Consider the following 18,019-nt stretch of genomic DNA (forward strand, 5'->3'; position numbering starts at 1 on the left):
ATCTATCTCTGAGTTGTGAAGAATATGTATTAAGGTTATAACAACCAACAAGAATGTACTTTTATGTAGAAATCCATTATTAAATCGAGTCTTCCTGACTAGTGTTTTAAATCCATCCTGACTGCAACATCCTCTTTCTAGTTGCTTATTATTTTTTCAAACTTTAGCCATTCAGGCCAATTTTTTCCAGTCCAGGTGCCAGTCTCAGAATGTTTTTTTTTTTTTTAAGTTTCAGCAGTTTTAAAAAGTTTTTTAAAGTTTAAAATTTTGTAAATGGTTCGTCCATTTCTAAGAACAAGGTCTGGGGAAAATATGTGGTTTGACCATCAAATCATAGAAACATAGGCTGGAAGGGACCTTGAGAAATCATTAAGTTCATCTCTGGTGCTGTGGCAGGACTAAGTAAACCTTGACCATCCCTGACAGGTGTTCTTAGAAAGCTCCAATGATGGGGATTCCACAACCTCCCTTGAAAACCTATTCCAGAGCTTAACTACCCTTATAGTTAGAAAGCTTTTCCCAATAGCTAACCTAAAATCTCCCTTGCTGCAGCTCATTACTTTTTGTTCTAGGTTCAGTGGATGGGGAGCACAATTGAGCACCATCCTCTTATAATAGCCCTTAACATATTTGAAGACTCTCAGGGTAGGTATACACTTACCCGGTAGTTCGGCGGCGAGCGATCGAACTTCTGAGTTCGACTTATCGCGTCTTGTCTGGACGCGATAAGTCAAACCCGGAAGTGCTCGCCGTCGACTGCGGTACTCCTGCTTGGCGAGAGGAGTACCGCGGAGTCGACGGGGGAGTCTGCCTGCCGCGTGTGGACCGAGGTAAGTTCGAACTAAGGTACTTCGAACTTCAGCTACGTTATTCACGTAGCTGAAGTTGCGTACCTTAGTTCGAATTAGGGGGTTAGTGTAGACCTGCCCTCAGTCTTCTTTTCTCAAGACTAAACATGCCCAGTTTTTTAACCTTTCCTCATAGGTCAAGTTTTCTAAACCTTTTGTCATTTTTGTTGCTCTCCTCTGGACTCTCGCCAATTTGTTCAAATCTTTCCTAAAGTGTGGCACCTGGAATTGGACACAGTACTCCAACTGAGCCCTCACCAGTTCTGAGCAGAGCAGAATAATTATCTCCCATGTTTTACATATGACATTCCTGTAAATACATCTCAAAATGATATTAGCCTTTTTCACAGCTGCAACACATTGTTAACTCATACTCAATTTGTGATTCACTAGAATGTCCAGATCCTTTCCAACAGTACTGCCACCTGCCAGTTATTCCCCATTTTGTAGCTGTGCATTTGATTTTTCCTTCCTAAGTGAAACACTTTGTACTTGTTGTTATTGAATTTCATCTTCTTTGAATTCAGACCAATTCATCAAGGTCGTTTTGAATTCTAATCCTGTCTTTGTAACCCCTCTCAGCTTGGTGTCATTTGCGAATTTTATAAGCATACTCTCCACTCCAGTATCCCAGTCATTAGTGAAAATATTGACTAGTACCAGACCTAGGACTGACCCCTGTGGGACACCACTAGGTATGCCCTCCCAGTTTGACTATGAACCATTGATAACTATTCTTTGAATACGATCTTTCAACCAGTTGTGCACCCACTTTATAGAAATTTAATTTAGACCACTTTTACCTAGTTTGTTTATGAGAATGTCATGTGGGACTGCATCAAAAACCTTACTAAAAATCAAGATATATCACAACTACTACTTCCCCCCATCCATTAGGCCACTAATCCTGTCAAAGAAGTAAATTAGGTTGGTATGTCATAATTTGGTCTTGACAAATCCATGTTGCTTATTCCTCATAACTCTATCATCCTCCAGGTGGTTACAAATTGATTTTTGTTCCAGTATCTTTCCAGGTATCAAAGTTAGACTGACTGGTCTATAATCCCCAGGTTGTCTTTGTTCTCCTTTTTAAAGATAGGTACTATCTTTGCCCTTCTCCAGTATTCTGGGACCTCACTCATCCTCCAAGAGATCTCGAAGATTACTGCTAACAGTTCCAAGATTGCTTCAGCTAGATTTGTAAGTACCCCAGGATGTATTGCATCAGGCCCTGCTGACTTGACTACATCTAACTGATCAACATATTCTTTAACCTGTTCTTCTCTATTTTGGCTTGCATTTTCCCCCTTTTTGTTAGTATTAGTTGTGTTGAGTCATCATTAACCTTTTTAGTGAAGACTGAAGCAAAACAGGCATAAAACACCTCAGCTTTCTTCATGTCATCAGTTAGTAGCTCTCCTTCCCCATTAAGTAGAGGACCTACACTTTCCTTCATCTTTCTCTTGCTTCTAAAGTATTTAAAGAACCTCTTCTTACTGCCTTTTATGTCCCTTGCTAGGTGTAACTCATTTTGTGCTTTAGTCTTTCTGATTTTGTTTCTATTCTTTTGTTCTCCTTCATCAATTTGTCCATGTTTCCACTTAATGTAGGATTCCTTTTTGATTTTCAGGTCATTAAAGAGCTCCTGATGGAGCCATATTGGCCTTTTACTCTACTTCCTAGCTTTCTCCCTATCAGGGTAGTTGGCAGTTGTTCCTTTAATACTGTCTTTTTTAAAAGCTGCCAGCTCTACTGAACTCCTTTTTCTTTTAGATTTTTCTTTCCATTGAACTTTACCTACAAGTTCTCTGAGTTTATTAAAGTCTTCTTTTTTGAAGTTTTGATGTTAACAGATTCTTACAACTATTTCATTGACAAGCTCTAATGCCGCCAGGATTTGGAGCAGTGACCTGAAATTTGATAGAGAGGTTGCCCTGTTGTCGGGGATGCATCTTGTGCCAACCCTGTGAAAATCCTACCAAATTTGATCAAGTTATAAGCCCCTCCAAATCTCTGTTTGCACATGCTCAATAGAGGTTTGTTGGAGACTAACAACATTATTCTACAAAGGTTCTGCCTGTGCTGAGCATGCTCATCCCCACACAGCTCCTATGAGTTCACTGGACTGAGCTTTCACCAGTCTCACTGAGTAGCTAAGCATGCTCCATTCCTGAACTGCAGGATATCCAAAAGCTAAGCAGAACTTTTCTTGAAATTCTCTCCTCCTAACAGCAGTGGCTACTATGACACCAGCCTGACTTGTTAGAATGCAGAGGGAACAGGTGATGAGGACAAAAGAATGCTGAGACAGGTGCCTGTAGACACAATGGCCTCTGGCAGCTAGAAAGAGCAAATTCAAGGAAAGCTCTGGGCTGGTGCATGCTCAGTACAAATGAAACCTTCAGATAATTTAGTTGCCAAACTAACTAGTCTCATGAGTGAACTTCCTCTACTCCTTGGCTTGCCTTCCTTTCATCCTTCCCCTCCTACAACTCTCCTCCTTCTCTTCTGTCACAGATGCAGAAGTTTATCCTCTCTCTCCTACAAACCCCTCCACTTGTCCCACTGACCCATCCCAACTCCTGATCTTGCTCATGCCAATCTCATTCCCTACCTTACTCTTTTCTTTAACTTCTCTCTTCTCTAGCTCTTTTCGCTCACATTATAAGCACGCTTTAGTCTCTCCTGTTTTAAAAAAACCCTACCCTTAATCCCACTTGCCTCTCCAACTACCACAACCAAATCCCTTTTCCCTTCCATCTCTAAGCTCATTGAACAATTTGCGTACAGTGTCTGGAATTCCTCTCCTCAAGTTCCATCCTAAACCCTCTCCAAACTGGCTTCCACCCTTGCACTCCAGAGAAACTGCTCACACCAAAGTCTCTAATGACCTCTTCCTAGCCAAACTGCAGAACCAGTATTCCTTCCTAATCCACCTTTATGTCAGCCATCTTTGACACAGCTGACCATGGATGTCTTCCTGAAATCTTGTCTTTCTTTAAGTGGTGACTCTGTCCTCTCCCAGTTTTCCTCATATCTCTCTAATTGCTCCTTCAGCATATCCTTCAGAGGATCCTCCTAATCCCCCCTCCAATTTTCGGTGTGGGTTCCACAGGGCTCTGTCCTTGGTCCCCTCCTATTCTCCCTCTAACAAGATCTCTCAGTAAACTCATCTGCAAACACAAATTCAGCTACCATCTCTATGCTGGCGATTCAAATACCTCTCTATTTCAGACCTGTCGTCTTTCATCTAAACTAAAATCTCAGTCTGTCTGACATCTTTTCATGGATGACTAGCTATCGACTAAAATTCAACGTGGCTAAAACAGAGCTCTTTAATTTCCCTCCCAAGCCCTTCTCACTACTTGTTTCTTAATCACTATGGACATTATCATCCTTCATGCCAGTGAGGCCCATAACCTGGGCCTCATCTTCGACTCAGACCACAATCTAGGTCCTCACATTCAGCCAATGTTTTAATCTTGCCAATTCTTTCTGCATAACACCTCTAAGATATGGCCTTTCCTATCCATCCACACAGCTAAAATTAACTCTCTCTCTCTGGTCAAGGCGCTCATCATCTCGCATTATAGTGTGACAATCAGGATCCAGGGAAAAACCATCTAGACCCTGACTGTCACATACTGCAACATCCACGTTTGTGGCCTTGACAAATGAAATTTTGACCCACCTATATCCACTGAGAATGCTGTTTCAAATCATTTCCCCAGCTTCTTATTTGGACCACATTGTCTCACTTTTGTATCCCTCCATGGGCTTCTGCTTCTCTACTGCATCAAAAACCAGGAACTTGTTTTCATTTTCAAAGCTCTTCAAGGCCTAACCACACCCTCCATGTAATCTCTCATTCACTGTCAAGATGTCGACTCTCGCTTCCATGCCACCACCTGCCTCCAAACAAGCACCGTTATGCTTTCTCCCATGGCTACCATTCTCGCTTGATTAGAGCCCTGCCCCATAAACATCTACAAAGCTACCTCATTATCCTCCTCCAAAACTCTCATTAAAACCCTTCCTTTCTATGACACTTACAAAAACCCAAAACCCTTGACAATGATTAGGCTGCTGCTTTGCTGAGACCACTGACTACCATACTGACCAATATTGTCTCATTGTTCCTTTTCCCATCTGTCTGTATCCATCTGCTCTCTCTTGTTTTAGACTTAGCACTTTGGGGAAGGGTTGGACTTTTTGTTCTGTGTTTGTACAGTATCTAGCACACTGGGATCCTGGTCCATGATTAAGTCTATGGTAATATAAATAATAATACTGAGTGGTGTTCCCCAATAATACTAGTGGTGTTCCCCAAGGGTCAGTCCTCAGACCAATCCTATTCAACTTATTCATAAATGATCTGGAGAAAGGGATAAACAGTGAGGTGGCAAAATTTGCAGATGATACTAAACTGCTCAAGATAGTTAAGACCAAAGCAGACTGTGAAGAACTTCAAAAAGATCTCACAAAACTAAGTGATAGGGCAACAAAATGGCAAATGAAATTTAATATGGATAAATGTAAAGTAATGCACATTGGAAAAAATAACCCCAACTATACATACAATATGATGGGGTCTAATTTAGCCACAACTAATCAGGAAATAGATATTGGAGTCATCGTGAATAGTTCTCTGAAGACGTCCATGCAGTGTGCAGCGGCAGTCAAAAAAGCAAACAGGATGTTAGGAATCATTCAAAAAGGGATAGAGAATAAGACGGAGAATATCTTATTGCCCTTATATAAATCCATGGTACGCCCATATCTTGAATACTGCGTACAGATGTGGTCTCATCTCAAAAAAGATATACTGGCATTAGAAAAGGTTCAGAGAAGGGCAACTAAAATGATTAGGGGGTTGGAACGGGTCCCATATGAGGAGAGATTAAAGAGGCTAGGACTTTTCAGTTGGAAAAGAGGAAACTAAGGGGGGAGATGATAGAGGTATATAAAATCATCAGTGGTGTGGAGAAAGTGAATAAGGAAATGTTATTTACTTGTTCCCATAATATAAGAACTAGGGGCCTCCAAATGAAACTAATGGGCAGCAGGTTTAAAACAAAAGGAAGTTCTTCACACAGCACACAATCAACCTGTGGAACTCCTTGCCTGAGGAGTTTGTGAAGGCTAGGACTATAACAGGGTTTAAAAGAGAATTAGATAAATTCATGGACGTTAAATCCATTAATGGCTATTAGACAGGATGGGTAAGGAATGGTGTCCCTAGCCTCTGTTTGTCAGAGGATGGATGGCAGGAGAGAGATCACTTGATCATTGCCTGTTAGGTTCACTCCCTCTGGGGTACCTGGCATTGGCCACTGTCGACAGACAGGATACTGGGCTGGATTGACCTTTGGTCTGACCCAGTATAGCCATTCTTATGTTATGTTCTTATGAGCGTGGGTGAACTGAGATTATTCAGAGGTTTGTAATTTAGCCAAATTTGGGCAAATTTTCATAGGGAACAGCAAAAGGCACATCCTAGGCATCAAAGTAACCCTCCCCATTGCCAAATTTCAAGGCCCTGTTCCAAAACATGAAGGTATTAAAGCTTTACAGCAAAATGTTCGTAATAATTTTTTTAAGATGGGTAAAACTTTTTTCCCCCTAATCTCTTTATCAGAAACAGCTGAACCATTTTAGCTGAAACTTTTAAGAAAAATCAGCAGACACCCAGCTTGGGAAATTTCAGGCCAAATGGTTAAAGTCTTCAGTTGTAAGTGACTGAAAACAGGGTCTTATAATGGGAAGTGTTGAGCAACTTTTGCCTACGGGTGGTTTTACCAGGTTTACTGATAACAATCCTAAAATTATTTATAAAAGAACAGTTAGGGTTTTAGAAAACTGCAGGCATTTCTAATTTATTGATTTGGAAAATGGGAAAGCTCAGTGGGTAAGTGCAGTTACAGAATGAGTAAAAGTGAGTTTGGTGGGAATACCTAAATGTAACTAAGACTTTCAAGAGAGGTCAAAGACTGGAGTAACAGAAGTGTAGCAGATTAGGATTAAGGTGTATTGGCAGAGCTTTGTGAGGAATGCTTCTTATGCCTCACTGTTATAACCTTTTATTTTTATGAGCACCAAATTCATACAAAGAAACATGATTTTTTTTATTATATATTTGCTCTAGAATTGATGGAAAATGGCCAAAGTTTAGTTCATTTGACAACATATTAAAGTAAAGTACACATTAAACAATTAAAACAAATCAATTTTAGTTCTGACTGGATAATCATCAGCTTTCATATACAGAAGAACAGATTGAAAGTATTAACTATTTGCTATCTAACTTACTGTTTTGTTGCAAATGAGTCAACTAATGGATTGGCAATGAAAGAATATTTTGTGCCATCAATTTAAAGACTGAGTCACATTTCCTCTGTTCTTTCTTCTTACATCAACGTGTCTGCACTGTTTCATTACATATTCTCTGTATTTCTCTCTTATTTTTGATGGATAATTTAACACTTGATAATCCTTATTACCTATGATATATTTTCCCATTTTCCCTGTGAACGCTGCCAGAGAAAGCACAGATGTCTGAAGTGTATGTTATTTTTTGGTTGCAATTTTTGGCTACTTCAAATCAGAGGGCATGCAGCTTTCTCAGACCCCATGGTTCCTCTCTACCACTTTTGCCCCCCAAGTTGGCTTGGGAACAGCCACTTGGGATAGTATTATTGCCTCCCGTGGAAAACCAATGGATTGGCAAAAGCTACAAACCAAGTCCATATTGTGGATGCAGAGAAAGTGTTGTCTTCTCCTCTTTGGTGAGACTATCAGAGGCATTGAAGTGATCATCTAACCATGCAAAGTCTGAAGTATGGAGTGCCTACTCTCCCACCCCATCAATACTGGAAGCATGGCTAGTTAGCCCAAGTGCAGTGCTACCATTAGACTCCTGATAGTTTAGCTCTAGCCCCCTAGCTTCACCTCAGCTCCACTTCCCCCAGCTTTTGGCCAAAAACTCCCTTAATACTGTGTGCTAGAATGTGACTGTTGCTGGCTTTGTGGTTGGAAAAATATGCCTTAACAAGAAAAAAATTATTTCACACCAAAACCTGATGAATATACCAATATTTACAGAACATACAAAAATAAAGAACTACAAGCTGAATAATGTAAAGAAAAGCTCAATGCCAATTTTTTGGCTGAAACAAATATAAAATATTTGCTGTGTTGTTGTAGTTGTGTTGGTCCCAGAATATGAGAGAGACAAGTAAGTGAGTTAATATATTTTATTGGACCAACTTCTGCTGGTCTAATAAAAAATATTACTTCACTTGGCTTGTCTCACAAATATAAAACAAACAGTAACTTTTAAAAGTTTAATTGCGTCTCTATTTTGTATTTGTGTCCTTAATAGAAAAGCAAGTGTCCACTTATGATTTTAATATTAATGGCAGAGTTATACTATTCCAACACTGCTCAAAACAGTATTTTACTTACTGCAAAATAATCTGCATACTGTGTCCTTCTTAGGAGAAAAGAATATTATAACAGTGTGATAAAACATAATGCCTTAATCCTACACAGAACTATAAAAATCAGTTTTGAGTTATGATTTGTTTCCCTTAGGATGGCAGCAGCCTGGTCTACAGATTTGACTGTTTTACACTGCAACCACTAACTCAGAAGTTACATGGACTAATAAATGTCACACACTATGTTGGCATTCCCATTAGTTATCATATATTTGTATTTCTAATTAGCTAAATTTGGCAAATGACACAGGAATACAACTAAAGTCGAGAAATGGTTTATGTCACAATTTATAATAGAAACTTCCAATGTAATACAAGAGTTGGCTAGATCTATGAGCAATATATATGGATAATAATATTGGGTATATCTGGCATATGCGCATTCTAGCAGAAATGCAATACTTTGCTCTTTGATCTGCAAACCCCATATTTACAAAAGAGACATGATACTCTATGCCCAATTTCTCTATGAAGAAGTAACAGAAGAGTGATATAGAGAGTTCTCATATTACCAAGACTTCATTACTTTTACTAAATATACTACAGAACATTTACTAGTATTCTGTGAACTATTATCAAATAATTACATAACTAACTATATTTGTCCAAATAAATAAATAAATAAATAAAGAACACTTAGTGTTGGTTTGTTTTATGTTTGTTCTCTTATTTGTTAATTTGCAAACGTCTATAACAGTGTTAGTTGGCAAAATTCTGCTTTACGCGGCTTTCTTATTTTTATTTGTTTTACAAAAACCCAGAACCCATTTTGTTTTTCTCATGAAAAGCTACTGTACTGATGAAGATCCTAAAGTGTAGGGAAAATGACTGTTTAATTTATCTTTGGCAGTATAGTGAAATCAACCTTTAATGACCTACTTATAATGACTAAAGTGCAGTGAAGGATCAGAACTGTTTCTGTGCATTTCAACAGACGAGAAGGTTACTTACTTTAACTGGAGGTTTTTCGAGATGTGTGGTCCCTATCTGGATTTCAAGCGTGGGTGCGCATGCGCGCCATGGGCCAGAGCTGTTCATAGTAGTGTCCGTTGAAACTGCACACACGTCATGCAGATTTTTCTTCGTTGATTCATAGATTCTAGGACTGGAAGGGACCTCGAGAGGTCATCGAGTCCAGTCCCCTGCCCTCATGGCAGGACCAAATACTGTCTAGACCATCCCTGATAGACATTTATCTAACCTACTCTGAAATATCTCCAGAGATGGAGATTCCACAACCTCCCTAGGCAGTTTATTCCAGTGTTTAACCACTCTGACAGTTAGGAACTTTTTCCTAATGTCCAACCTAAACCTCCCTTGCTGCAGTTTAAGCCCATTGCTTCTTGTTCTATCCTTAGAGGCTAAGGTGAACAAGTTTTCTCCCTCCTCCTTATGACACCCTTTTAGATACCTGAAAACTGATGACGGGGATATTTAGGGATTTAGGGCAAAAATCTGTCTGGGGATTGGTCCTGCTTTGAGCAGGGGGTTGGACTAGATGACCTCCTGAGGTCCCTTCCAACTCTAATATTCTATGATTCTATGTCCCCTCTCAGTCTTCTCTTTTCCAAACTAAACAAACCCAATTCTTTCAGCCTTCCTTCATAGGTCATGTTCTCAAGACCTTTAATCATTCTTGTTGCTCTTCTCTGGACCCGCTCCAATTTCTCCACATCTTTCTTGAAATGCGGTGCCCAGAACTGGACACAATACTCCAGTTGAGGCCTAACCAGCGCAGAGTAGAGCGGAAGAATGACTTCTCGTGTGTTGCTCACAACACACCTGTTAATACATCCCAGAATCATGTTTGCTTTTTTTGCAGCAGCATCACACTGTTGACTCATATTTAGCTTGTGGTCAGCTATAAACCCTAGATCCCTTTCTGCCGTACTCCTTCCTAGACAGTCTCTTCCCATTCTGTATGTGTGAAACTGATTGTTCCTTCCTAAGTGGAGCACTTTGCATTTGTCTTTGTTAAACTTCTTCCTGTTTACCTCAGACCATTTCTCCAATTTGTCCAGATCATTTTGAATTATGACCCTGTCCTCCAAAGCAGTTGCAATCCCTCCCAGTTTGGTATCATCTGCAAACTTAATACGCGTACTTTCTATGCCAATATCTAAGTTGTTAATGAAGATATTGAACAGAGCCGGTCCCAAACCAGACCCCTGCGGAACCCCACTTGTTATGCCTTTCCAGCAGGATTGGGAACCATTAATAACAACTCTCTGAGTACGGTTATCCAGCCAGTGGTCAGAGATGATGGAACTCCACGTGTGGGCAAAGAGTGCGAGGTGATCCCTGAATATGACGGGATGTGTGTCCAGAAGGGTTATGGGGTGGTTCGCGGGTCTCGATATAAGAGTCAAAACAATTGTTTGGGTCATCGGTGGGAAGTTGAAGCGGCACAGGCAGCTGAGGGAGAGTGCCGGTGCTGTTGAGAGTGAGGTTGATGCTAAAGAGATTCAAAGGTCATTGGGGGTATGGCTGATAGGTGGTGCGAGGACAGAAGGGTGGAGCTGTTGTCGGCGGGTGGGAGCTGGGGTATAGATACCCAGGGAGCAAAGAGTGGCATGGGAGTCCTTAAGGGAGTGAAGGTATTTGTCCGTCTGTCGCTAAACAGTTTATTGTTGTCAAAGGGAAGGTCTTCCAGCGTCACCTGGACCTCCTTTGGAAGACTACTAGACTGGAGGACAACAATGAGTCACGACAGAGGACAACCCCGGACACTAAAGAGTGAGAGGCAGTGTCTATAGTATCCACTGCTGCCTGGAGTGCAACTTTGGCCACCAGTTTGCCTTCATCTAGCATGCGTTGGAAGTCCTGCTGTCGGTCAGAAGACAGAGTGTCCTGGAAGTCCACCAGCCGGGAACAGGACAGAAAATTGTGTTTGTCCAAAATGGCCTGGTAACTGACAATACAAAATTGTAACCCCACCAATGAATAAACTTTTCTACCCAGCAAGTCTAGTTTCTTGGCACTGCGATCTGGTGGTGTTGATTTGAAGTGCTGCTGATGGGCACGTGCAATGGCAGCATTGATTACCAGGGAATTTGGCGGAGGGGGGGTGAATAGAAAATCTGTGTCCTTGGAGGGGATGAAATACCGGTGTTCCGCTCACTTTGGTGTAGGGGCACAAGAGGCTGGCGTGTGCCATGGCATCTGGGCCAGCTGTAAAATAGTCGAATGGATGGGCAACGTCATGCAGGAGGGTCCCGGAAGCTGAAGAATGTCCAGGAATTGGTCGTGGGGGTCCTGAACATCCTCTACCAGGAGGTTGAGGGTGGGGGCCATGCGACGGAACAGGGACTGGTATTGTGCGTGGTCATCCAGTGGGGAGAGGGAAGCTGGGATAAGTGCATCGTCCGGCGATGATGAAGCACCCGTAAGAATGGGTGGTTCCTGCGGTGCTGTCGTGACCATCAGTGCTCCAACTGCTCTGGTAAGGTGGGGAGTCGATGGTGCAGGCAATACTGGTGGTATCAGTGATGTGGGAGGACGGTCAACAAGGAGAAGGGGCTTGGCTGTCGTCAGCGCTGGCGGAGAGAGATGGAGGACAAGGAGTTCATCAGCCGGAGTAGGGAGCCTGGGGCCCTGTGGTGGTCCCGAACGCGGTGGGGTACCGGTGAAGGGCAACATAAGCTCTGCCGTCGGTGTAAAAGGTGATAAACAGCCTGGCGTGCGCGGGGTCGGGAGCACCGAACTCAACGGATGTTGAGGGGTCAACGGTGCCGGGAGTGATGTAAAGGGTCCCAGTGTCGGAATCGACAGGGCTGGCGGAGAGCAGTGGCATTTGGAACAATGTTCTGTGCATGCTTTCTTGGAAGCCAGTGCTGAAGTCGAAGTTGAGCCTTCAGCTATCGCGTGCAATTTCTGGCCCAACTGATTCCAGCTCAGGGAGGAAATGCTGCATTTTGAGGTGGTCCCCATCAAGGAGCCACCCACGCCTGTGCTTCTTGTGCATGCGGGAGGGCTCTGGTAATGCCGTATGGGAGGGGTCAGGTGAGGCGGTCAACATCGATGATGGGCATTGCTCCAGTGGTTTCACCGGAGCCAGATCTTTCTGTGCATGTGGGCGCATGGCCTCTGCCATTTGAAAATTTCAGAGCTGGAGCTTGCTAGCTGACTGATTCTGTGATGGGAAACAGTGGCAAATGGAGGAGCGAGAGACTATGTGGGCTTCGCCCAGATGGTACAGGCAGCGGGTGTGCTCGTCACTCACCGAAAAGGACCGAGGGCACGAGGCACAGTTTTTAAAACCGGCTTGATGGGGCATAATCCCCCGGCTTGGGAGAGAAGCCCCTAAAGGGGAGAAATCTAATGAAGAACCTAACTGGCTACGGATGAAAAACAGACAACTACCTAACTAACTAAACAAGGAAACGATATACAGTGAAAAAGGCTGAACGCAGTACTCTTAGGTGACTAAGAGCATGGAGGGACAGGGTTTCAACTCTGGCCATGCGGCGGTAAGAGGGAACTGGATCTGCGTCGACCTGCACAGCCTCTTAAAAGCCTCGGATATACCACATGGTCGACGCATGATGCGAGTCAACGGACAATACTATGAACAGTTCTGGCTCCAGTGCATGGCACGCGTGCACACCCACGCTTGGAATCCACATGGGGATCAGCACTCGGAGAGTGGTAAATAGTGTAGTCACCCAAGGATATGTACTGGTACCAGTGCTGTTCAACATATTCATAAGTGATCTGGAAAAAGGGTAAACAGTAAGGTGACAAAGTCTGCACATGATACAAAATTACTCAAAATAGTTAAATCCAAAACAGACTGTGAAAAGTTATAAAGTCTCACCTATTGCTGAACACAGGCTATAGAATTTCACCAGTGATTCAATGTGCCAGACTTTAGATATGCTTTAGGGGGAGGGATAGCTCAGTGGTTTGAGCGTTGGCCTGCTAAACCCAGGGTTGTGAGTTCAATCCTTGGGGGGGCCATTTAGGGATCTGGGGTAAAAATCTGTCTGGAGATTGGTCCTGCTCTGAACAGTGGGTTGGACTAGATGACCTCCTGAGGTCCCTCCCAACCTTGATGTTCTATGAGTTTGTATGTAAAACATCTTCATCTTGTGATATCAAGAGAATAGACACTGTATATATGTAGTATACAGCTTTCAAATGTTATTTATATGTCACATTTTTGCACTAGTCTCCACTGACGCTTCTATTTAAAAAAAAAAAAAAAAATTTTTTTTAAGTGATCCAGCCACACAAAAAAAGAAAAAGAAAACACTTCATATTAATTTCTCATAAATAGCCAAAGAAATGTCAGCCGAAACATTACACCTTTAATCATTCTCTTTTCAACAGGACTCTGAATTCCCTGTAAATGTATTATTCTTGGATCATCACATAGCTGCTCAACTCCATGTATTACAAAAGATCAAATAAAATAAAACAAATATTTTTTTTATTTCAGAATCCATTATTAATCATTTTACTGATGGCCTTTTGCATTTGTTTTCATCAATAGTTCTGCTTGGTTGTGCTTTCAAATTAACACAGCCAGAAAACTGTGTACACAGATATGAATGTCACATATGTTTAATTATCACAAACATCGGGTCTCACCCATATTGCTCTTTATTATAGGATAGCTGGTTTGAATGATATTTGAGATAGATATTATTAATTATAGCCACCATTTTATTTGTAGTTCCAGTTCATTAGTCTATGCGTTCATGTGAGCTTTTCCTAGGAAACTGTTTTTTATCTTTATAATTTGGTCCTGAGACACAATGATCAGAAGTCCTGCACTCTGCTACACTAGCCTTAACCATCCACTTGTTTACTTCTGTCATAAACGTCTCCATACTTTCTTACATACTGACTGCTATGCATGGCATGACTTCCCTGAACTAGTCCAGAAGACCATCACCCACTCCTCCTTCACAAGATCTACTTTTTCTGAAACACTAACAAGGAAAGGTAAGTTGAGGAGCAGTTGGGTATAACTGTTGTGTACCTACTCAATTATCAGTTAAAAAAAAAATATATATATATATATACACACACACACACACGTACGTACGTATGTACAGTATGCATAAGGACAATGTAATTGCCCAGTAAAAGTGTTATTTTTTAAAAATAAGGTATTTTAGTGTACACTTTTGCAAAAAGAGGATCTGCTAAAGGGTCCAACCTATATTTATTCATTTATTTTGTTGAAGAATTTTAAACTATTTTTAAAAAAATTCAACAACATTAACTTGCAATGCAATTCCAGATCTCTGTATATTTTATTTTACACAATGTATGAACCAGCAGGGCTGGAACCAGAGATTTTGGGTGGCTGATGCCACCAGATCATCACAGGAGGCTTAGTTTGGGCTCCTACAGGACGGCCCTGTAGGGCTGGGCTTGGCAGAAAGTACCACGCAGCAGGACCTGAGTGGCAGCGCTTCACAGCCCATTGATTGGCTGGTACCAATACTTAAACCAGGAAGCATGGAAGAGAGCTGTCTGAGGAACACCACAGACTACCTGCCTCTCTCTGCTTGCGACAGACCCTAAATCTAGCTTCCGACCCTGGTTTGTCCTTGACTTCGCTATTTAATTGTTGTCTGTAACCTGGTGCCCAACCCCGATCTCCTGGTAACCTGACCCTGCCTGCCTCCTGACACCTGACTTTCAGTTTGCCCTCTGGCCTTCCTTGGACTTTGGCCTACCGGCGACCTCACCTTACCTGCCTCCTAATGCCTGATTATCCATCTGCCCACTGGCCTGTCTTGAACTCTGACCTCCTTGTACCTGATTTGGCTGGACTCCCAACTCCTGCTCCAACCACTAGGTCTGACCACCAATGTCCCGGTCGTGACACATAAGCACCTATCACACTTATCTCTGGACACATGTACCTACATTTCTTAAACACAATGTAAAACTTATTAACTTATCAGTGCCAAACTAGGTATAAAAGAGGGTTATAATATTTGATCCCCAAAATTAAGTATTCTAATGGAGAAGACAACTCAACTTTGGTTTCATATAGATTTGCTAAATTCATAAACTTCTTGTGGAAAAGAGTAAGGTCTTGTTTAGATGAGTGTTTTAGCCACTGATGTAGCTGCAACGGTGCAAACCCCTATTATAGAGAAGCTGCGCCAATGTAGACCACAGGGCCGGCTCCAGCGTTTTTGCCGCCCCAAGCAGCGAAAAAAAAAAAAAAAAAAGCCGCAATCGCGATCTGCGGTGACAATTCGGTGGGAGGTCCTTCGCTCCGAGCTGGAGTGAGGGACCGTCCGCCGAATTGCCACCGAATAGCTGAACGTGCCACCCCTCTCCAGAGTGGCCGCCCCAAGCACCTGCTTGGCAAGCTGGTGCCTGAAGCCGGCCCTGGTAGTCCATGACTTGAACAGGTGCAGTGTACATTAATTTCAAACCATGGTAAACCGCACTGCATCCTGATAGGCAATAGGCATCTGTACTTGTGTAGTTACATAAGTGTAACAACACTATTGGTTAAATCCCTCATGTGAATAAGGTGAATGGCTTTGATCTGGCCAGGTCTTTCACAAACCCAACAATAATGTTATACAGGAAATGTTTGTTAAGAAACAAAGTAGGAGAGATTACTGGAAATAAAAGGAACAATAATCCTTTGCCTTGTTTACATTCAAGTTTTATAAGGAAATTAAATTACTTTGGCATTTTGGTACTTTTACTCTATCTCACGTGGTTCTGAATTTATGATCTGCATGTTCCATTCTTTGATACGGCTGTTTTCTTACCAGTCCTATTTCTCCTAATCCAAGCTGAGCACGTCCCAAAGTCTGCCATGCCTCCCAAGAATGTGGATTTCTCTGGATGGCCATTTCTGCTGCATGCACTGCTGGGAACATCTCATGTAGAGCCATCAAGACCTATGAAAAAGTAGTAGGTATAGGTTAGTCAGGGATATCCAAAAATCTCAAGCAGTTCACAGAAAATCACAAATAGCTAGCTTGCAACAGCCAGAGCCCTCTGTTACTGATTGTGCATATGTATATTGGCTCTGGGGGATCTCCCAGTTGCACTGAGAGGAGCACAAACTGCCTGGTCTCTTTTTGGCCAACTTGTAGCAGGAGGGAACACATCAGTCGCAGCACCTATGCTCCTCTAAGCACAGAGGCCTCTATTCTGGATAGCTCCTATGCATATCTACATATGAAATCGGCCACAAACTTGCCCAGTATACACATCAGTGGTAGATTTGACAACCAGCAACAACGTTTCGTATGTTTAGCCTACACAATACTAACTTTCATCAGAATAGTCAGAATCTGACATGCTAGAAATGGGTTACTTTTCCTAGCTTTCATTCTTGTTTCTATCATCTTTAAACAATTTCAGCTTCCTTACTTTCCCTACAAAAGGGATTGTTTTTTAGTTGTCTTGTAAAAACTAGACAGAATTGAATTATCGGATAGCCACTAATAATAATAAGAATACTTAGTTCTTACAGAGCACTTTTCATTCATGGATCTCAAAGGGCATTACAAAAGCAAGTTAAATATCCCATTTCACAGATGGGGAAACTGAGGCACAGACAGGTCAAGGGACTTGCTCAATAGCACAGTAATTTTTGAAATGCTAATCAGTGGCAGCACTAGGAGCAGAATGGAAGTCTCCAGCCCTATCTACTACTAAACCACAGTGGTTCCATTAACTGTGTTTAAACTAGTAACATAATTACTTTAAATACATTAGAAGGAGAAAATATTAAAGGTCAAACTCTGACACTAACTTGAAGTATTTTTCAAAAAAAATATTTTTTATTAGAAGGCTAAAATATATCAAATATAAATATAGCAAACACGAGTAACCTAAGTCTGGAAATAAACCTTACAAATCACAGATCACATAACAACAAATATATAATTTCCATTGTCATTAACAATGATGGTTATATTTGGAAGCTCTGGGCTTTGCTACTGCAAAGCACTATGCCTAGGAATGAAAATTCACCAATTTAAAAAAGTTGCATATGTTTTAAAATGCAGAGACCCTCCTATTCAGCAGCACAATCCACTTATTTTTCAAGTCCTCTGTGGAATTGGCACGTGCTACCAGGACAACCTCACTTTGAGATCACTAGCTCAGACACTCACTACTATAGCAATTAACACCAGTATAAGACACTGACAATTACATTCCACTGAAACGATGGAAATGGCACAACTGATAATCATGTACAGGAAACTGTTTTCTCAGCAGCTGGCCCACAACTATGAAAATTACTACCAGAGTAGATTAGAATGACTGTGTCTTCATATCAAAATGTAAAACCTATTTCTTGCACCTAGAACACCACATATTGACTTGACTGTGGATGGAAGGGAAAAAAGATATAAAGATATTTTGAATGTTTAGTTTTATATCTTGTAAAGTGTTCTCATAGTACTATGATGAGCACAGTACAAGCACTAGACAGATAAGAAAGCTAATAATTCTGTACAAGAGAAACAAAACAAACACAGCATTCCAATGAACACTTTAAATCAAAGCTGTTGGTGTTTTTTAGTGTGACTACCCTATGGTACAATTTAGAAATCTGGGTTCAGTTTAATTCCACTTGATAATCTTAGAACAGAGTTTAATGGGTGGCTGGAATTTTTTTGAGAGATGCATGATTTAATGCCTTTTTTCCATTTCTTTTTCATATTAGTT

At 41.5% G+C, this 18,019-nt stretch overlaps 1 protein-coding gene across 1 annotated transcript in view; it reads right to left on the reverse strand.

Moving 5' to 3' along the window:
- The window catches only part of TTC33 (tetratricopeptide repeat domain 33), a 113,311-nt gene that overhangs the window by 11,195 nt on the left and 84,097 nt on the right, over window positions 1–18,019 (reverse strand). The window contains exon 4 of the mRNA XM_024198968.3: window positions 16,102–16,233. Within this exon, the coding sequence (XP_024054736.1) occupies window positions 16,102–16,233 (132 nt within the window). The remainder of the gene's footprint in view (window positions 1–16,101; window positions 16,234–18,019) is intronic.

Source organism: Terrapene carolina, unplaced genomic scaffold (assembly GCF_002925995.2).
Source record: "Terrapene carolina triunguis isolate 2854851 unplaced genomic scaffold, T_m_triunguis-2.0 Scaffold69, whole genome shotgun sequence".
Lineage (NCBI taxonomy): Eukaryota > Metazoa > Chordata > Testudines > Emydidae > Terrapene > Terrapene triunguis.